Source organism: Malaclemys terrapin, chromosome 4 (assembly GCF_027887155.1).
Source record: "Malaclemys terrapin pileata isolate rMalTer1 chromosome 4, rMalTer1.hap1, whole genome shotgun sequence".
Lineage (NCBI taxonomy): Eukaryota > Metazoa > Chordata > Testudines > Emydidae > Malaclemys > Malaclemys terrapin.
In genome coordinates this window covers 122,422,721-122,445,619 of record NC_071508.1, presented here as the reverse complement: position 1 = coordinate 122,445,619, position 22,899 = coordinate 122,422,721, and the positions used below count along the sequence as shown (strand labels likewise).

The following is a 22,899-nucleotide window of genomic DNA, read 5'->3' as shown; positions in this document are numbered from 1 at the left end:
AGAAAATAGAGTTAATTGGGTCCCTAATAGACTCCCCATTTTGTCAGTTATTTTTTGTAAAAGTCACGGTCAGGTCACAGGCTTCCGTGAATTTTTGTTTATTGCCCTTGAGCTGTCCATGATTTTTACTAAAAATAACCATGACAAAATCTTAGCTTTAGTGATGTATTATGTGAACAGGCAAGGGGGAGCACACTCCAAAGTGCTCTGCCAAGAGACTATTAGGCTGTGGCAGTTCTGCATTGAGGAGGGTGTCACTCCAATAGCTGGACACTTGCCCAGAGTCCAGAATCACCTCACAAATCATCACAGTGGGAATTTTTCCATGGAGCGTAAGTGGTCCCTGGAGCCCAGTGTTCTGCAAGTCATCTTCGTGGCTTGGGGCATCCCGACGATCTTCCTGTTCGCTACAACGGACAATAGGAAACATAGACTTTTTCTTCGAGTGCTGTCCCTGTGGGTGCTCCACTCTAGGGGACGGTGCATCCCAGTGCTATTGATCGGAGATCTTCGGTAGTAGTACCTCGTCGGGACGCACGCGCTGAGTTGGTATCTCCCATCTTGTTGGAATCTTCCTGAGCACGTGTGTCCCGTACCCTCCTCAGTTTCTTCTCAACCATCCTTGGCTGAAGACGGGACTCAGGGCAGTGCTGATCCTCTTCCCATCTATTTTGCTCCAGAGCGGGACTCGGAAATGCATCTCTAGGCGATGTGTTCCTCATTCCTTGGAACAGCTCCCTCATGTACACTTTTCCACCGATTCCACTCATACACAGGGTTCTACGCAACATCACAGAGGACAAGACCCGCGTCATACTTATTGCTGCAGCTTGGCCCAAGCAGATATACTATCCTTACCTGCTACGCATGTCCATCCGTCCTCCCCGGACTCTCCCCGACAGACCAGATCTCCTCTCCCAGAAAAGACAATTACTCACCTTTGTAATTGTTGTTCTTCGAGATGTGTTGCTCATATCCATTCCAATTAGGTGTGCGCGTGCTGCGTGCACGATTGTTGGAAGATTTTTACCCTAGCAACTCTTGGTGGGTCGGCTGAGGCGTCCCCTGGAGTGGCGCCCTCATGGTGCCGGATATATGCCCTTGCCAACCCAGCACCCCCTCGGTTCCTTCTTGCCGGGTACTCCGACAGCGGGGAAGGAGGGTGGGTTTGGAATGGATATGAGCAGCACATCTCGAAGAACAACAGTTACAAAGGTGAGTAACCGTCTTTTCTTCTTTGAGTGCTTGCTCATATCAATTCCAATTAGGTGACTCCCAACCTTACCTAGGCGGTGGGGTCGGAGTTAGATGTCGTGGAGTGAAGGACCGCTGAGCCAAATGCTGCATCATCCCTGGACTGCTGCACTATGACATAGTGGGAAGCGAAAGTGTGCACGGATGACTAAGTCGCTGCCCTACATATCTCCTGTATGGGCACATGAGCCAGAAAGACAGAGGAAGAAGCTTGGGCCCGAGTGGAATGGGCAGAGAGTCGTGGAGCTGGACACCAGCTAAGTCGTAATATGCACGGATGCATGACGTAATCCAAGACAATATTCGCTGCAAAGAGACCGGAAGGCTTTTCATCCGGTCTGCTACCGCTACAAACAGTTGGGATGTCTTTCTGAATGGCTTCATTCGCTCAATGTAAAAAGCAAGAGCTCTGCGAACGTCTAGGGAATGCAGCTGTTCCCTTCGCGAAGCGTGTGGCTTTGGAAAGAAGACCGGGAGGAAGATGTCTTGGTTGACATGGAAGGCAGACACCACCTTAGGGAGGAAGGCGGGGTGTGGTTGTAGCTGTACTTTGTCCTTATGGAACACCATATATGATGGGTCCAATGTGAGGGCCCTAAGTTCTGAGACTTGTCTCGCCGATATGATAGTGATGAGGAAAGCTGTTTTCCAGGACAGGTACAGAAGCGAGCAAGTGGCCATGGGCTCGAAGGGGGCACCCATGAGTCTAGCTAGGACTAGATTGAGGTCCCACGTAGGGGCCGGCTGACAAATTTGTGGGTACACACGTTCTAAGCCCTTGAGGAACCTGCTGACCATGGGACTGGAGAAGACTGAGCGCCCGTTCTTGCCCGGGTGGAAGGCTGAGATTGCTGCTAGGTGGTCTCTGATAGATGAGACTGCTAAGCCTTGCTGTTTTAAGGACCAGAGATAGTCCAGAATGGTAGGTACTGGTATCCCCCTAGGGACACTGTTGTTCAGGGCTCACCAGCAGGAGAAGCACTTCCATTTGACCATGTATGTGGACCTAGTGGATGGCTTTCTGCTCCCCAAGAGCACCTGCTGCTCCGAAGCAGAGCAACACAGCTTGGATTGGGCCAGCCATGTAGCAGCCACGCAGTCAGATGGAGGGACTGCAGGTCCAGATGACATAACCTGCCGTGTTCCTGAGTGATCAGCTCCGGCCACAATAATAGAGCGATTGGTTCTGTCACCGACAGATCGAGGAGCGTGGTGTACCAGTGTTGTCTGGGCCACGCTGGAGCGATCAAGATTAAGTGGGCCTTGTCTCTGCGTAACTTGAGGGGGACCTTATGGACCAACGGAAACGGGGGGAAGGCATAGAGCATATGGTTTTTCCACGGTATTAGGAAAGTGTCTGACAGGGATCCCGGGGAACGTCCCTGGAAGAGAGCAGAACACTTGGCACTTCCGATTCTCGTGAGAGGCGAAAAGGTCTATGTGGGGAAATCCTCACCTCTGGAAAACAGAATGAATAACGTCTGGACGTATCGCCCACTCATGAGCCAGGAAGGACCTGCTGAGGTGATCTGCCAAGGTGTTCTGGATTCCTGGGAGAAAATATGCCACCAGGTCGATTGATTGGGCTATGCAAAATTCCCAGAGACATATGGCTTCGTGACAGAGGAGGGAGGACCGCGCTCCGCCTTGCTTGTTGATGTAAAACATGGCCGTTGTGTTGTCTGTGAAGATCGCGACACAACGGCCCTGGAGGTGTTCGCGGAATACCTGACACGCAAGGCGTACTGCTTTCAGTTCCCTGACGTTGATGTGCAGGGATATTTCTTGTGTGGACCAAAGGCCTTGTGTGCGAAGGTTCGCGAGGTGAGCGCCCCAACCCAGAGAGGACGCGTCCATGGTGAGGACTAGAGAGAGCTGTGGGGCATGGAATGGCATCCCCCCGCAAATGAGGTTGGGGTTTAGTCACCAACCCAGAGAGGACAAGACCTTTGTTGGCACCGTGAGTACTGTGTCCAAACTGTCCCGGCCTGGACGGTATACTGACGAGAGCCAGATCTGAAGTGGGTGGAGGTGTAGTCTGGCATGTTTGGTCACGAAAGTGCACGAGGCTATATGGCCCAGAAGACCGAGGCACGTGCGTGCTGTCGAGGTCGGGAAGCTTCGGAGGGCGTGGATAATAGTTATCATAGACTGGAAGCGGGTCTGCGGTAGGCATGCCCTGGTGAGATTCGAGTCCAGGACTGCTCCGATGAAGTCTATTCTTTGGGTTGGCTCCAAAGTGGACTTTTCGGTGTTGAGCAGCTGGCCCAGTTGCCTGAAGCAGGTCATGACGAAGCGAACGTGAGACCGCACCTGTAGCTCCGACCAACCCCGAATGAGCCAGTCGTCGAGGTACACTTGGATCTGATGTCTGCGGAGCCAGGCCGCTACAACAGCCATACATTTTGTGAAGACCCTTGGTGCTGTGGAGAGGCCAAAGGGGAGGACCGCAAATTGGAAATGCTGCTGTCCGACCATAAAGCGAAAGAACCGCCTGTGCGGAGGGTAGATCACTATGTGGAAGTATGCGTCCTTCATGTCGAGGGCGGCGTACCAGTCTCCAGGATCCAGGGATTGGATAATAATTCCCAGGGTAACCATGTGGAACTTCAACTTTACCATGAATTTGTTGAGTCCGCGTAGGTCCAGGATGGGCCGAAGCCCCCCTTTGCCTTGGGGATTAGGAAGTAGCGGGAGTAAAAACCCCTGCCCCTCAAGTCCCTTGGTACCTCTTCCACCACTCCAATAGACAGGACTGCTTGTACCTCCTGTAAGAGGAGTTGCTCGTGAGAAGGGTCCCTCAAGAGGGACGGGGGGGGGGGGGGGAAATAAACTGAAGATAGTATCCCGTTTCCACCGTGCGTAGGACCCAGCGATCTGAAGTTATGCGGGACCACGCAGGGAGGAAACAGGAGAGGCGGTTGGAGAAAGGCAGGGAAGGATCCTGGGAGTAGGCTGGTGCTCCGTCCTCGAGCGCATCTTCAAAAGTTTTGTCTGGGCCCCACTGATGATCTAGGGGGGCCTTGATTCTGGCCTGCTTGTGGACCAGGTTGTTGCCTCCTATTGCCACGACCACGCCTTCTAGAGAAGTCTTGCCATGGTCGAGGGGTTAGGGTAAGTGCACTGCGGCTGGTCTGCGTTGTCACTGGGGTATTCATGCCCAGTGAGCGCATGGTGGCCCGGTTATCCTTCAGACTTTGTAGTCTGGAATCAGTCTTCTCTGAGAAGAGACCTTGGCCTACGAAGGGCAGGTCCTTTATAGTCTGCTGCAGTTCCGGTGGGAGGCCAGACACTTGCAGCCATGAAATGCGGTGCATGGCCACTCCGGAGGCTAGAGTTCTAGCAGCCAAGTCAGCTGCGTCTAAAGATGTCTGCAGAGATGTCCTTGCCACCTTCTTGCCCTCTTCTAGCAAGGTCCCAAACTCTTCCCTGGACTCCTGGGGAACCAGATCTTTGAATTTCCCCATCGAGTTCCAGGTGTTGTAATTATAACGGCTCAGGAGGGCCTGCTGGTTAGCTACCCTGAGCTGTAGGCCACCAGTTGAGTAGATTTTACGCCCAAAGAGATCCAGGCGCCTAGCGTCCTTGGACTTAGGGGTGGGTGCTTGTTGGCCATGCCTCTCCCTCTCGTTTGCAGACTGTACAATGAGGGAGCAAGGTTGGGGGTGCACATAAAAGTACTCATAATCTTTGGATGACACCATGTATTTCCTTTCCACCCCTCTTGCTGTGGGAGGGATGGACGCCGGGGACGGCCAGATAGTATTGGCATTCGCCTGAATGGTCTTAATGAAGGGCAAAGCTACCCGCGTGGGGGCATCGGCCGACAAGATGTCCACCACCGGGTCCTCAACTTCCGCCACCTCCTCCACCTGCAGATTCATGTTCTGTGCCACCCTACGAAGTAGGTCCTGGTGAGCACGAAGATCTATAGGTGGGGGGCCAGAGGAGGACGTGCCTGCCACGGCTTCGTCAGGTGAGGATGAGGAGGCTAATCCCTGGACTAGTGGGTCCTGTGGAAAGTCAGTTTGAGGAGGGTCCAGCTGCCCTAGGTCTACGACCGTAGGGGCATCAGCCTGCTCAGGCGGTAGGGTAGTCGCCTCCGAACCTATTGGGGGAGGACAGCTAACAGTTGCCTCAGGTACCCTAGGCTCCGAATGAGCCGAGCGAGAAGTGCCTGAGGGGCCACCTTGGGCTTGGTAGTATGCCCAAGGGGTCCAGAAGGATCATTATGGAGGGCCTTGGTTGGGATCCTGTCCTACATCTGGCCCCTGGCTAGCACCATCAGCGTCTTGGCCCTGGACATTACAGCCACTCTCCGCTTGGGATGCCGCCGAGTTTGGGCGAGAAGGCCAAGGCGGTGACGAACACCTTTGTTGTGTTGACCTGGTGCTGTCTACTGGTCCGCACGTGAGGGCCGAGGACCGGTGCCGGTGTCCCGAGCGGTACCGTGATCGGGAGTGGGACTGACTATCATAATGGTGCTGGGAGGTCGATCTGGATGACGACCGATGGTGCAGGCAGTGCCGGGACCGACTGCGCATTGAGTGGTGCTGGGACCGGTGCCGGGAGCTGGATCGGTACCGATCATACCGGGAGGGAGACCTCCAGGAGGCAGAGCGGTGCTGCGAGAACGACTGGCGCCGAGATGGATATTGGTGCCAAGACCAGGACCATCTGTGGGATTGAGAGCGGTGCTGAGCTGTTTCACTCTGCGAAGGAGGTCGCAAGAAGACAGGCTTCCCTATGGATGCAACAGTCCGCACCGGTGGTGCTGGAGGGTGAGATGGTCCAGGCTCAGTCAGCGCGAGCAGTGGAGAAGGTCTCTGGAGTGGACGGCAGACCCAGCTCAACCACGGTGTGCACCAGGGAGCTTATATGCACTGGACTCAACGGCGCTTGTGGCGCCAGAATCGACGGTGCTGGAGTTGGTGCCTTCGTGGTGTGGTCTGGCATGGCGCGCTGCTCCACTGAGGCCGCCGGCGGTGGTTGCACCTGTGGAGGAGCAGTAGGTGGTTTGTGCTGCTTCTTGGGCCGCGGAGACAGCGAGCGGTGCCGTGTCTGTACCGGTGCTGGAGACGTCTGGTGCCGAGGTACCTGGCTGGTGCTGGGTTGCTCCGGTGCCGGAGATGCGTTGCAGACTGACGGTGCCTGGTCTGCGCGCGGTGCTGGGGGCACCGGGCTAAGTGCCACTTCCATCAGGAGCTGTTTTAGATGGAAGTCCCACTCCTTTTTTGTCCGAGGCTTGAAAGCCTTGTAAATGCTGCACTTGTCAGGTTGATGAGCTTCCCCCAGGCACTTCAGACAGGAGTCGTGAGGGTCTCCAATGCGCATCGGCTTGAGACAGGCCGAGCAAGGCTTGAAACCCGGAGACTTGGGCATGAGCCCTGGTACCGGGGCGGAGGAACGGGGATAAACCCCGATACCCCAACTTGCATACAACTATATACGCTAATATACTATATGCAAACTTACTAAGACTACTCTAAAAACTGCTAAACTAATAAACTATACTAAGAACTAACTATAAGACAACTAGAAAGCTAGGGATGTGGAGGTCAGCTACGTTGCTCTCCACAGTTCCAACGACCGTCACGGGCGGTAAGAAGGAACTGAGGGGACGCTGGGTCGGCAGGGGCATATATCCGGCGCCATAAGGACGCCACTCCAGGGGGCACCTCAGCCGACCCACCGAGAGTTGCTAGGGTAAAAATCTTCCGACGATCGTGCACGTGGCACGCGCACACCTAATTGGAATCGATATGAGCAAGCATTTGAAGAAGAACTGCGGTCAGCTTCTTCATCCACAGCTCACCCTCCATCTGACGGTGTGGTCCTTCATGGTTTCAATCCCACGAATTAGCCTGCTCGGAACAGGTCCAACATGTTCTCCTGCACAGTAGAAGCGACTCCACTCCTAAGACTTACCTGCAAAAGTGGCAAAGCTTCTCCATCTGATGCATCCACAGATGCTTAATACCCCAGACTGCAACCCTCTCTGACATCTTAGACTATCTTTTCAAACTAAAACAGGATAGGCTTTTGCTCACTTCTATCAGAATACACCTCGCGGCCCTTACCACCTTCCATGACACTCTGGACAGCTGTTCACTTTCGCACACCCCACCATCAAACGTTTCCTCACGGACCTGCAAAATCTCTATCCTGAGATGCATTCACCAGTAGCCTCCTGGAGGCTCAACCTGGTTCTCCGCGCTTTTATGAAACCTCCTTTTGAGTCCCGGCCACCTCATCCCTGCTCCACATGTCCATGAAAGAGGCTTTCTTGGTTGCCATAACATCAACAAGAAGGGTTGGTGAAATAAGCGCCCTGATGGCCTACCCTCCTACATCATTTTCTCTAAACAAGCTTACATATGAACCCGTCTCAAATTCTTCCTCAAGGTGGTGTCTACCTTCCACCTTAACCAGTCAATACACTTACCTGTATTCCATCCCAAGCCTCACACGACTTCACAGGAAGCTGCATTACATACCCTCGACGTCCAACAGGCTCTTGCATTCTATCTTGACAGAACTAAATCATTTTGTGAATCCCCTAGGCTATTTGTTTCTACTACCAAAATATCAAAGGGTAATGCTATCTCTAAGCAAAGACTCTCCAAGTGGATCTTGGTCTGCATCAGATCCTGCTATCAGACCCAGAATATTCAACCACCAGAGGGTGTTAGGTCTCATTTTACTAGAGCAATGTCAACATCCATTGCCTTCCTCCACAACGTACCTGTTACAGACATATGCAAGGCGGCCACGTGGACATCTGACCACACATTTGCCAAACATTATGCTATCACACGGGATACCACGGCAAACACCACAGTCGGCCATACAGTACTGTCTACCATTGTCCCTCACAAAACTCCAAAATCCCACCAACCATAGTGGGTACTGCTTCACATTCACCTAGAGTGGAGGACCCACAGGGACAGCACTTGAAGAAGAGGAGAAAGTTACTCACCTTGCAGTAACAGGTTCTTCGAGACGTGTGTCCCTGTGGGTGTGCCACTCCCCGCCCTCCTCCCCTCTACTTTGGAGTACTAGTACGATTTCTCCACAGTAGAGAAGGAACCGATGAGGGTGCAAGACACCCACAATCAGGAAGATTCCAATGAAATGGGAGATATCAACTGAGCGCGTGCGTCCTGACGAGGCACTGCTACCGAAGATCTCCGATCAGAGGCGCCAGGATCCACCGTCACCTAGAGTGGAGCACCCACAGAGACACACATCTCGAAGAACCTCAATTACTGAAAGGTGAATAACTTCCTCTTTTCTGCTCTCAAGTGGGCATCGGTCCAGTTTTCAACGCCTTCCACCTCAGTTGGCAGTCAGCTCCCTTTTATGCTTTCCCTCAGAGCTCGATCATTTCACTGGCTGAGACAGTGTTGGTTTTCCAAGCTTCCACTGTCGTTTTAGCCTCCCATATCCTTTCCTCTCCATCCTGACCTGGTCACACTTTGAATCCTGGTCTCAGTTCCCTGCGTCTTATGGTGTGGCTGTTCCATGGTTGAATGAGGAGGAAGAGCAATGTTTGGTGGCTGTTCGACAGGTCCTGCTCAGTACTAGAAAACCCCCTCTACCAGGATGGCCTGTTCAGCAAAGTGGAAGTGTTTTTCAATGTGGTAATTGGCCCGCGGAGTTCAGCCAACACTGGGTAGTATCCAAGACATCTTGGAGTATTTACTGCATCTTCAGTTGTCGGCGTTATACTTAGCTCATTGATGGTGTATCTAGTGCCAATAGTTTTTCATCCACCCATTCATGGAAGATCGGTGTTTTTCAATGATGGCGAGATTCTTAAACGAAATCCTTTGCCTCCATTCAATGGTCTGGGAACCGGTTCCCTTGTGGGACCTTAACACAGTCTTAGCATGTACAAACATCTAGCATCCTGTCCCTTTCCTCTCTCATGTCAAAAAACTGTATTCCTTGTGGCAATAACATCTGCAAGGAGAGTGTGAGAGCTGCAGGCTTTGATAGCAGAGCCTCCTTACATGCAGTTATCCCAAGACAAAGTGACATTGTGGCTGCACCTGAAATTTGTATCTAAAGTGGTCTGGGTTTCATTTAAACCCGGCGGTTTCATTTGCCTGTGTTTTTGTCCTAAGCTGCTTATCTCTGGAGGAGCAGCATCTTCACACATTAGACCTCAAACTGTCTGGCCTTTTACCTGGACCGGACTAAATTCTTTTGGGCTTCGCCTTGTCTGTTTGTGTTGTATGCAAACTGTATGAAGGGACAGGCAGTCTCCTCACCGACTATCTGTAAGTGGACAACTTCCTGCATCAAGACTGCATACAAAACTGCTTTGGCTACGCCCCCTCTATTGTAGCGAGCTCATTCTATGAGTGCACAAACTATGCCAATAGTGTTTGTACGTGATATCTCAATATTGTATATTTGTAGGGCTGCCATGTGGTCATCAATATGTATTTTTATGAACCATTATGCCATTATTGCAGCATCCAGATCAGATGCAAACTTTGGGAAGGTGGTTTTGCAGTCCTTGTTTAAATAGAATCCGAGCCACACCCTCTGGGTATAGCTAGTGTGTCATCCAAGTGGAATACATGGCTGCATCTACTCGAAGAAGAAGAAGAAACAGTTACTTACTCTAACTGTGGTCCTTGGAGCTGTGATGCAGATGTGTATTCCATGACACACCCTCTGACCCATCTGCATCAGAAACTAGTCTCTGGGCATTCACTGCAAAGGAACTGAGCGGGGTGTGGGCAGCGATGCCTCATATAGAAGAGGGAGGGGGAATAGCCACGAGGTGCGAGCGCTGCCCCTCTACAGGTACTTCTAGGCAAAATTCTCCAGTTCCAGTGACCTGGGGGTACGCACACCTAAATGGAATACATACCTGCATCACATTTCAAAGAACCACAGTTACAGTAAGTGACGATTTCTTTACTACTAATAAAAGGTAATAGTAATGTGATGTGGATTAGTATCAAGTGCCTAGTGGTTACTGTCACATCTACTTATTAACTGTATTTGATTTAAAAATGAATAATAATGAATCAGCTGCAAACTAATACAATAACTACTCATTCTGAACCTTGATGCCTTTCTTATCATGCAACTACACCTTCCTTTCAAAACAGTTCTTCTGCAGTGGTTAAACAAACAAAAACCCACCCAACAACTTTACTTTGCAAAACAAGAGAGTCCACTGTACAGTCTTCTCCTTGTGAGTAGAAGATGAGAGGACAAACAAAACATGACAGAAGTATAGACACATTGCTTAATGCACTATTGGAAGGTGCTCAGCTACTGTAGCGATAATGATGGCATAAAAACCTGAATAGAATTTCTCCAGTAGGACTGACCCTCAAGGGATGGTTATAATATATGACCTGAGTGCAGATGATACAGCTGTTATCTCAGAAGATTCCCAGCCACTTTCTGTCTGGAATTTAATAATCTCTCCTACTTACAACTTTGGCAACTGTTATTCTTTTTGCAGAATACTTTTTGTTACAGTTGTCTAGCATACAGTTGTTTATAACTGTTTCAAAGTTAAAGGCTAAAGAAGTCTGTGCAATAATGGTACTAAAGTGCTTTTGAAAATCTCACCCAAAAACCTAAGTGACTTCAGAGCAAAAGGATTTGTGCAAGTCCCCAGGGGATTAGCTTTTGAAAATCCTACCCTTTGCTTTTATGTACTATCTGTGAATTAGTGAACATAATAAATCATTGGGGATGTGTCATGAAATTCTAACAAGATAAGAAAATATATTGCCAAAATGCTTAATGTAGAAGATTGCTGTTTCTCTGTCCATCAGAGAAAAAGTAGCATTTGAGGTAGGTTTTTATAAATACAGCACCATATGGAACTGAGTCCCCCCCATTTACTCTTGTTACCATCTTAATTTAAAGACTGGTTCAGATGTTAGGTTTGTAAGGGAGTACTTCATTCTCTTAATAAACTGGGCACATGCTTCAACTCATCTCAATAGTGCTCATCTGTAAGAATGGAAATCTGAGTAGTTGAAGTAATGAAGGGTTACTTCTTAGTAAACAGTTCTCAGAATTTACTGCCTCTAAACAGTCAGACTAGCCCTTCCTCTCTTTTTCCTGCTTGTTGTTTTTAAAGTTACTATTTTAAGGCAGTCAGGAACTGAGGGTGGGATGCAGTTTTCCACATATAGATGTGGTCAGTGCATCTTTCTGCAAAAGCATGAGACCCCATTTAGGCTCTAACTACTCTTTTAACAGTACCGGTCAGGGTTGCTTGGTGTGACTATGAAATGTCAATGTGAAATACTGATAAATAAACTAATTTTTTTTACATGGCAGTTACATAAATCATTAAAGTAGAAAAGGGAGTTCTTAATTATGCGGCAGCCCTCCCTATCCATGCTATTATGGTACAGGCTTGAGATGTTTTGTTCTGAAAGGGACAGGAACCTATTGGATAGTAGCAAATTTTAGGGAATTCACTGTAGTAATGGAATAAGAAGAGGATGTACATCTGCCCTCCTTGCCCTATAATCCTGATGTGCACCCCTTTGTCATGCTTGCCCTGGGCTCCTCCCCCCACAGCTGTGCTAGTGCCCCTCAATACTGACCTGCACCCCTGTCATCCTAGCCCTAGACTCCTTCCCACCCACAACTCTGTAAGACAAAGATGAAGGAAAGTGTACATCCATTACTTCATGGAGAAGGGGAGAGTAAGTAACAGATAATGCAGAGAAGGCTGAAGTATTTAATGCCTTTTTTGCTTCAGTCTTCACTAAAAAGGCTAATTGTGATGAGATGCTTAACAATTAATATTAACAACAAGGGGGAAGGATCTCAGGGCAAAACAGGAAAGAATAGGCTAAATAATATTTAGATAAATTAGATGTGTTTAATTCAGCCTATGAAAAACTAGAGTACCTATCCCTTGCTACCCCTGGTTTCTTTTGTAAACTGAACAGTGTCTCCTTCTAATCTCTCCTCATATGGAAGTTGTTCAAAATCCCTAATCTTTTCTGTTGCCCTTCTTTGTACTTTTTCCAATTCTAACACGCTTTTTTTTTTTTAGAAAGGGCAACCAGAACTGCATGCAATATTCGAGGTGTGGGATTACTATGGATTTATATAGTGGCATGATGATATTGTCGGTTTTACAGGGAGTCCTCAGACTTATGACACAATTCGTTCCTCAGAATTGCGTTGTAAGTTGAAATGTAAGTTGAAACCGCTTTTCCCATAGGAATCAATGATATGAAGGCGGGATTGGTTCCTGAACCAAGGCTTGATACACTATTTTCACCACAATAACCCAGATTTTTGTACTAAATGAATTATAGATGACTAATGTTGCAACATCAATGTATTTACAGTACATTGTATTTTGTAAACAGCATTCAAATAAACATATAAACTCACATATGTTGCTCAGAATGCTGGCAACACAGGCTCAGAAAGCCAGGGAGAACGGCACACATGCTGAGCCTCAGCTAATCACTGTTCAAGCTTTCTGGTTGGCTCACGGCCCCAGGCTCAGCCAATCAAAAACAAGTGGCAACCTTACCTGGCAACAAGCTACCCTGCTGTCTCAAAGCCAATCAGAAGCGACTTCTTCCAGCTCTATACCAGTATAATACCACTAGGAAGTGATTTAAAGAGAACTTTATGCAAATAGAGCATCATAAGGGCGAAACAAACATCATGGGGTGGCGTGAGACGTAAGTCAGGCGTCGTAAGTCCGAGGACTCCCTGTATCATCTATGCCAGGGGTAGGCAACCTATGGCACGCGTGCCGAAGGCGGCAAGCGAGCTGATTTTCAGTGGCACTCACACTGCCCGGGTCCTGGCCACTGGTCTGGGGGGGCTCTGCATTTTAATTTAATTTTAAATGAAACTTCTTAAACATTTTAAAAACCTTATTTACTTTACATACAACAATAGTTTAGTTATATATTATAGACTTAGAGAAAGAGACCTTCTAAAAACGTTAAAATGTATTACTGGCATGCAAAACCTTAAATTAGAGTGAATAAATGAAGACTCGGAACACTACCTCTGAAAGCTTGCCGACCCCTGATCTATGCCTTTTCTAATGGTTCCTAACATTCTGTTAGCTTCTTTGACTGCCACTGCAAGTTAAGCAAATGTTTTCGGAGAACTAGCCACAATGATTCAAAATTCTCTTTCTTGTGTGATAACAGCTAATTTAGACCCTATCATTTATATGTATAGTTGGGATGATGTTTTCCAGTGTACGCTTCTTTGCATGTATTATGAACATTGAATTTAATCTGCCATTTTGTTGTACAGTCATCCAGTTTTATGAGATCCTTTTGTAACTCTTTGAGTCTGCTTTGGACTTAAGTATCCTTGAGTAATTTTGTGCCATCTGAAATTTTGCCACCTGAATGTTTACCCCTTTTTCCAGATCACTTATGAATATGTTGAATAGCATCGGTCCCTGTACAGATTCTTAGGGGACCTCTCTCCATTCTAAAAACTGACCATTTCTTCCTACCCTTTGTTTCCTGTCTTTAACCAGTTACTGATCCATTCCCTCTTATCCCCTGGCTGCTTACTTTGCTTAAGAGCCTGTGGTGAGGGACCTTGTCAAAAGCTTTTTGAAAGTCCAAGTTTACCATATCCACTGAATCACCCTTGTTCACATGCTTGTTGACCCCCTCAAAGAATACTAATAGATTGGTGAGGCATGATTTCCCTTTACAAAACCCGTGTTGACTCTTCCCCAACATATTGTGTTCATCTGTTTGTCTGATAATTCTGTTCTTTATTATAGTTTCAACCAATTTGTCTGGTACTGAAGTTAGACTTACCGGCCTGTAATTGCCAGGATTGCTTCTGGAGGCTTTTAAAAAAAATTTGCATTGCATTAGCTATCCTCCGCTCACCTGATAGCGGCTGATTTACGTGATATGATATATAACCTGAAAAGAATAGTGTGACAGGGCCCAGCGTGTCAAGTTGGGGTGCCCACGTCGACCCAGTGCGAGGTTTGTACACCCCATCACACAGTCATCGGGATTCTCTGTTAAGCGGGTGATTCCAGTCAAGTGGGTCCTGGCCCCCTGCCAGGATCACTTAGACAAATAGTCCGTGGGTCCTTGGGCAGGCAAAACAAACAAGCAGTCTGAAGCCCTGCAGCCTCCTGGCTGGGGCAGGCAATAGGATTTGGGGAATTAGCCCCCTGGCCAGGGCAAAACATCATTCAGTCTATGGCCCCTGGGTGGGGAAAACAAACAAACAGTCTATAGGCCTTACTTCCCTCTGGGCTGGGACATAGAGCAAGCAGCAGCCTCCTCAGCAGGCAGTGGCTTGGCTTCCCCGGCAATCTCCGCCATCAGCGAAACGCCTGGAGCGTAGTCTGGGTGTTTGGGCTCTACCACCAGGACTATCGCAGGAATCAGCAGTGTACGTCCTTTCCTCTCTGTCGTCCACTCCGACTGACCTGGGCTGCCTCCTTTTATCCAGCTTCTCCACTTGGAGCATGCACAGCAGGGGAAAGGGGGCGTGGTTGCCTGGGCTCACAATGATTGGTCCGCCCCCGGCGGCCCAGTGTGGGGTTGGTACACCCCATCACAAGTGGCTCAAGTGTTGGAATCTTCCTCACATCCTCTGCAGTGATGAGCAATGCAAAGAATTAATTTAGCTTCTCTGCAACTGCCTTGTCTTTGAATGCTCTTTTAGTACCTTGATAATCCAGTGGTCCTGCTAATTGTTTGGCAGGCTTCCTGCTTCTGATGTATTACATGTGTTTTTTTTTGTTGTTGTTGTTGTTGTTGTTGTTCCATTAGCTATCTTCAAGAACCCATAGAGGACAAGTGAGGTCCCATAGGAATAGAAAAGGACAAACATAGTATCCGGCTTTAAAAAAGGGAGAAAAGGAAGGACCTGGAGAATAATAGGCAAGCTAGCCTAACTTCAGTACCTGGAAAGATACTGGAACAAATTATTAAACAATAAGTTAATAACAATAATAGAGGATAATAAGGTGATAAGCAATAGCCAGTATGGATTTGTCAAGAACAAATAATCCCAAACCAATGTTATATCCTTCTTTGACAGGGTAACCAGCCTGATAAATAGAAACAGTAGACATGATATAGCTTGACTTTAGTAAGGCTTTTGACACAATTCCACGTAACATTCTCATAAGCAAACTAGGGAAATATTGTCTACGTGCAATTTCCAATAGGGCGCTTATATAACCAGTTGTAAGACTGTACTCAACAAGTAGTTATCAGTGGTTCACTGTCAAACTGGGAGGATACCAAGTAGTATTTTGCAAGGGTCTGTTCTGGGTCTGATAGTATTCAATGTTTTCATTAATGACTTGAATGATGGAATGGAAAGTGTGCTTATAAAATTTGCATACCAAGCCGGGGAGGGGTTGCAAACACTATGGAGGATGGGACTAGAATTCAAAATGATCTTGATAATTTAGAGAATCGGTCAGAAATCAATAAGACAATATTCAGTAAAGACACGTGCAAGGTACTGCACTTAGGAAGGAAAAATCAAATGCACAGATACAAAATGGAGAATAACTGAATAGGCATCATTACTGCAGAAGAGTCTGAGGGCTATAGTGGATCACAAATTTAATATGAGCCAACAGTATGATGGTGTTGTGAAAAAAGCAAATAGTATTCTGAGCTGTATTACACAGGAGTGTCATATGTAAGACATGGGAGGTAATTGTTCTGCTATACCCAGCACTGTTGAGGCCTCAGCTGGAGTACTGTATCCAGTTTTTGGCATCATACTTTAAGAAAGATGTGGACGAATTGAAGGGAGTCCAGAGGAGATCAGTAAAAATGATAAAAGGTTTAGAAAACATGTCCTATAAGGAAAGATTGAAAGAACTATGCATATTTAGTATAGAGAGGAGATGGCTGAAGGGAGACCTGGTAAGTCTTCAAATACGTAAATGGTTATTATGAAGAGGACATTATTCAATTGTTTTTCATGTCCTCTGAGGATAGGACAAGAAGTAATTGGCTTAGTTTGCAGTATGGGAATTTTAAGTTGGCTATCTCTAACTATAAGAATAATTAAGCAGTAGAACAGTGATTTTTCCCTGATATCTTTAGCTTCCCTTATCAATTTTCTACACTTCATAGTTGGTAATTTATAATGTTCACAATCTACATCATGTTTTTTTCCATTTGTTATATAGTGTGTGTTTGTTTCTAATTTCTGGCTTCACTTCCCTCTTAACTAGGATGGGCTTTTAACCCAGTTGTCCTCTTCTGTGACTGAGGAATTGTGGCTTTTGGGCTATCTAGTAAACTCTTCTTAAACAATTCCAATGTTCATTCATATTTTGCTCTCTAAATTCTTCCTTCCCATCAGTTTTGCTCATAATTCTTATTTTCTTCATCTTTGGAAAATTAGGTTCCAAGTATATTTGTTACTTAGCTGGGATTATCCTCTGTTTTGTCCATAATTAATGTAATGAGGTCTTGGTCAGTGGTCCACTGACAACCACAACTTCCAGTCCAGTGATCAATTCATAATAATGAGGGTCCAAAATAGTTATCTTAGGTGTTTCATCTTTTCTTTCAGAATATTATCACCTATGATAGAAACTCTGATGGTGTTTCATTACTGGCTGCATGAGACCTGCAGCATATATTTCACATAACACAATTTTTCCTAACACAAATTGCAGACAGGCGCTTTAAGGAGCAACTTGTCCTTTTGTCTAAATTGATTCAGTCATTTGCAACAGCCCCCCTTGAGCTTTATTAGTTAGCAAATTGATCCACATGCATTCAAGATTCTGCTGTTCTGAACTATCAATAATTCTAAACAGGTAATGGTTTGCTTAATGTAGAGTGCCAGTCCCCACCTCTTTTACTCACTATATGTCTCCTAAATAGATTGTAACCAGTGATGTTAACATTCCAGTAAAGAGAAGCATCCACCCAGAGGTCGGTAATGCCAGTTGTGTCAAATTTCTTCTCACCAGTGAGAATTTCCAGTTCCTTCTGCTTATTACCCAGACTCCTAGCACCGTTGTATAAGAAATTAAAAAAATAATTTTCTTTACGTTCTTTGCTACTTAGGTTCAATATGTTCCTAGAACCTGGAGTCTGAGTTTGTAATGCTTTCGAACCTTTAACATTATTCCCTTGCATTATATTTTTATATATATGAACCAAAGATGAGGCTGGGAATATGTTTGTGTGTGCGCACTCGTGCGCTTTTAAGTCAGATGTAGTACTGAGTGAAAATTCTTTATGTACCGTATTTTCCGGCGTATAAGACGACTGGGCGTATAAGATGACCCCCAACTTTTCCAGTTAAAATATAGAGTTTGGGATATACTCGCCGTATAAGACTACCCCTCTTCCAACGCACACCAAAAAAAAATTAAAAAAACATCAGATTTGATTTCAACATGGTAATTTTAATTCAAATGCTTATGACATGCAGGTACTTAGCAGGAAAACTGTCACTTATAAACATAAGGCTGTTTGTCATCAAACATGTAAACATAAAACAGTGCAAGTGGATTAAACTTTTCCTAATTCACGCTAAAGCTGAAAGGAAGGATAAGACAATAAACCCATGAGAGCTGCCATGCTGTTTGTTTTCTAAGCTGTCAACCAAACTGGAACTGATGATGATAGGAGGAAGATAACAAACAAGAGAGAGAGAGCAAGTGCTGGGCAAGTCCCTGGTGAGTTAGCAACGCCCATCATAACTGCAAGCTGCGGTATTTTTACAGGTTTTGCTGGCGTGACAGTTTCCCTTTAAAAGCCTTCAAAATCCTCCTGTTCGTCATCTGATATCATAAGTACATCAATGACATCTTGTGATACATTTGTAAGGCAGTCATCGTATGGATCGAATTCCGTATCAGATGGTGTGGTCTCAGCTTCGGCTTCCTCTTCATCTTGCCACAAGTAGTCGTCCTCCATACCATCTAATGAATTTGATATGCCACACTTCTTGAAAGACTTGATTACTGTTTCTGCATCAATATCATTCCAGGCTTTTATGACAAACTTGCACAAAACATCCAACTGTGGAGCACGCATGTTTCCTCCTTTTGTGAATGACTTTTTGCCGCTAACCATCCATTCATTCCACTGTTCTTGAATGCGATCTTTAAATGGCTTGTTTAGGCACACATCCAGTGGCTGTACCAACGTTGTCAATCCTGCAGGAATAACTGCCGCATCTGTATTTAGTCTTGCAAGCATTTGCTTGGTGCTGGGAGTTAAATGAGCCCTGAACATATCCCACACCAGTAGACTACATTTTTGAATAAGTCCACCTGGTCGCCTGCTCCATACATTATCAAGCCATAGCTTTACCCCTTCTTCATCCATCCAGCCTTTTTCATTCACATGTACAAAACAACCAACAGGGAACTTGAATTTCGGCATTGTTTTTCTTTTAAAAATAATCATTGGTCTCAGTTTGGCGCCATCAGCTGTGCATCCTAGTACCACTGTAAAACTGGACTTCTCATGTCCTGTTGTTTTAATTAAAATTGTTTTTTCACCTTTTTGATGGACAGTTTTATTTCCAACCATATCAAAATTCATTGGAGTTTCATCCATATTTCCAATACTACTTAATGCATAGCCATGTTTAGTGCGCTGTTGTATTACGTATCGATGGAAACTATTTACTTTGCTATCAAGATCTGCAGGTAATTTTGGGGCAATTTTCATCTTTTGCCTCAGTACCATATTATGCCTTCCCATGAATCTAGTACACCAGGATACAGTGGCCTTAAATCTGTTGCTGTGATCTGGCTTAGATTTGGCCCACTGAAGTGCAAACAAATGTATTTTATTTCGTGTTACTACATAACCGTTTTGGCGATGCTCATTCACCATGTCTGCTACATGTTTTTTGAGTTCTGGCCAATGTGGAGTGCCTCTTCTTAATGCACACTTACCCCTTGGCATACTCTTTAATGCTTTTTCATTTGCTTTCCAGTCCCGAACCATCTTTTCTGTTACTCCATATTGTCTTGCAGCAGCGCAGTTATTATGTTCCATGGCAAAGTTTACAACTTTAAGTTTGAAACTGGCTTCATATTTCTTTCTTCTTGCTGGTGGAGCCATGATGGGGTTTTGACTGTTGGACATTTGTATACTGTACTGTATGTATTGGTGCTATACTGTATGAACAGGTACAGATACTGGTGCTGTACTGTATGTGGTACCCAGTATACAACAACCAGCCAGTCACGGCAAGCGATGTACCTTACCGGCGATTGGCTGGTTGTTGTATACAAAGCCTGCTTGGATTGGTCAGCTCTCCCTGCCTGCCCAGCCCTCCCTGTCTCCAAGATTATCAGAGCGGTAGCGCAAACACGCCTCTTTCACCCGTCTGGCCCGCCCTTGTATCCTATTACCTCCTTCTCTGCCTCTCAGATCTCGCACATGCGCGCCTGCGCCGCTTCACTGCAGTCCTCAGGAGCGAGATCTGAGAGGCAGAGAAGGAGGTACGGTAATAGGATACAAGGGCGGGCCAGACGGGTGAAAGAGGCGTGTTTTTCTGGGCACAGCGCCGCTCTATCTCTTTTTTCCATACCCCGGGCGTCCCGGACGCCTGCAGCTTGCTCCGCCCTTCACTTACACCTTCCCGGTGAGGCGCCCCCTCACCTCGTCATCGGGCGGGGATGCGGCCGCGGCCGTTTTTGAGCTCCCCCCACCATATGCGGCGACCGCAGATTCTCCAGTCCGGCTCGGAAGTTTCAGCACCCACCCTATAAGACGACACCTGGCGTATAAGACGACCCCCGACTTTTGAGAAGATTTTCCTGGGTTAAAAAGTAGTCTTATACGCCAGAAAATACAGTACTTAAATACAATGATTTTCATTCAGGAGGAAAAAGAATAAACTATGCATTAAAATTGAACAAGAAAAAATTCAAATGTACTTGGAAATAAGTACTCTTGCAGACTGTATTGGGAGGGAAATGAAAAGATGCGGTAAAGGAGGAAGAAATATGATTTAGGATTAATGTGTTCAGATTCTTTGAGCATGATATAAAAGTTTTATTAATTACAAACTAAAAAAAAAAGTATATTTTTAAAGTAAAGAAATATCTCTGGGTCAGAGAACGAAGAAGTGTTTTAAGAAGATGAAGTAGCCAAATGGAAATTTGATTCTAGCCATTGTATGTGGGGGAAGACTCAAAAAGAAGGCATTATTAGTAGAGTTTTGTGGGCAGACAAAGAAAGTAGATAAATGTCATGTGTCAGAAACAGATCATTTGAGCTTTGTCAGATTTTCTTATCATTATCAGCACACCAGCTTGCTTTCTCCCCAAATTCTCACCAGGAACTTTTCTAATAACTAAATCAAATTATTTCTGCAGCGTGTCAGAACTGTATTGCCCATTTTGATTGAATCTTAATGGTTTATAACCTAGGGTTACCATATCTCATAAATAAAAAAAGAGGACCCTCCACGGGCCCTGGCCCCGCCCATTTCCCCACCCCTAGCCCCACCCAACTCCGCCCCTTCTCCACCCTAACTCCGCCCCCTCCTCCCTTCCAGTCCCAGCCAAGGGGAAAGGGCTGCCCCAGTGCTACCGGCTTCAGGGTTTGCCGGGCAGCCCCCAGACCCTGCGCCCCCAGCCAGCGCTTCCCCAGCGCAGCTGGAGCCCGGGAGGGGAAGCGCCCAGCCGGGGGCGCAGGGTCTGGAGGCTGCCCGGCAAGCCATGAAGCCAGTAGCGCTCGGGCTTTGGGCAGCCCCTATGCCTCCGAACCCTGCGCCCCCAGCCTGGCACTTCCCCTCCCGGGCTCTGGCGGTGCAGGGTCCGGCGGCATGGGGGCTGCCCGAAGCCGGTAGCGCTCGGGCAGCCCGGCTCTTAAACAGAGCCGAAGAAGAACAGAGCCTCCAGCCGTGGCGGCTCTGCGTAACTTACACTGTGTCAGTTACACAGAACCGAAGAGGAGCAGAGCCGGACGGGGGTTTGACTGCCGAAAAGCCGGACATGTCCGGGAAAAAGAGGACGTATGGTAACCCTATTATAACCCATCTTTAATGTTGGAATTCAGTGATTACATGAATATTCCTTAAATTAGGGAAACTGGCACAGGAAAATACACATTCTCTCTTTGAATTTTCTCAGGTTTGGTTTTCCAAGTTTTTGTATTAGTAGCAAGAGACAACTTTAAAGCTCAATCCTGCAAGATGCAGAGCACATTCTTGGAGTGCTATTGCGCACTCTCATTCATATGGCAGTCTAGATTACTTAACACATTACAGAATAGAGCTTTAAATGATTTAAAAGACTGATGCACATTTGGTTAGTGCACTTAAATTGGAATAAACCAATTTAATTCTTTTAAAGTAGGTAGTGTTAAATAATATTCTTCAGTTACAATAAGTACTCCGTCCTGTAAAAATGAGGTTGCTAAGAAGTGTAATATTTCTACTAATTCAGTGTTTAAACATTTTCCATTTCCCTTTCTAAACATGCTAGTTTCTAATTTTTCCTGCTTGTTAGTGATATAGTTGTGATATAGAATTTGATTTGATATGCTTGGCACTGTATCTTGGAAAATCATCTCCTAAGCATGTGCATACATATCAGCTGATTTCACAAGTTGCATAATGGTAAACACATGCTTATCTCCAATCAGAGCTGATTTATAAATTAAACATTATTTAACTTCTCTTTCTAATTAAGCAGTATGAAGAAATAGGATGTATTCACAAATAGGAGAAAAGCATATTGGCTTACATATTTGTTCTTAGAGACTAAACTCTTTTTTAAATTGTTGGTTCGAATCAGTTTTGTGTATGTTTTAAAACTGCATCTTTTAAATTGTTAACTTTAATTTAGTTATCTTTGCATTTGCTTTTCAGAATTTATTGTTCACAGATGAAAATGATAATTCAGAAATAAAAATAATTGATTTTGGATTTGCTCGGTTAAAACCACCTGATAATCAGCCTCTTAAGACTCCATGTTTTACTCTTCATTATGCTGCTCCAGAGCTCTTGAATCACAATGGTTATGACGAATCCTGTGATCTCTGGAGTTTGGGGGTCATTCTGGTGAGTGTTTGGTTGTGTGGCTTATTTATTTTAATTATTCTAGAACACAAGCAAAATTGATTCCTTGTTAAAACTAATGTCTGGGGAGGGCTTGACATTGCCCCAGATAAACTAGAATTGGATAGACACTGCTTTGGAGTGGCGTGAGGATATATTTTTCCTGCACATATAGTAGCAAGCTGGGATGTGTATTGGAGGCATTTAAGAAGGTAGAGCTAGAGCCAGCTTTCAGTTTTTTTCTGAGCAATTTGATTAAATTATTTTCCTTGGAATGTTCACCTGTTAAAACAGCTTGGATGTGTGAAGAAAATAATAAGTCGATTATGAGACCTCTATAAATTTATATTATGCTCTTAAAACTGTTCCAGTTCAGATAAAGATCCAACCTACATTCTGTTTTACAGAAAAATTTATTTTGAAAAATAAGTAAATGGTATAGGCTTTCCCACTGCATAAAATCTGTATGTTTTCAACCATCCTGAGACATGTAAGCCATGTTGCTTACAAGGTCTCTAAATAAAGACCTGTTGTGCTTTGGACCATGTACACCTTAAAGAGAAAATATAACTCTTATTAAAGTACCATTAGTTGGAATATATA

At 45.8% G+C, this 22,899-nt stretch overlaps 1 protein-coding gene across 3 annotated transcripts in view; it reads left to right on the top strand.

The window, feature by feature from the left end:
- The window catches only part of RPS6KA5 (ribosomal protein S6 kinase A5), a 180,108-nt gene that overhangs the window by 151,114 nt on the left and 6,095 nt on the right, over nt 1-22,899 (top strand). For all 3 annotated transcript variants that reach the window (XM_054026212.1, XM_054026210.1, XM_054026211.1), the window contains one exon: nt 22,108-22,299. In XM_054026212.1, coding sequence (XP_053882187.1) covers nt 22,108-22,299 — 192 coding nt within the window. The remainder of the gene's footprint in view (nt 1-22,107; nt 22,300-22,899) is intronic.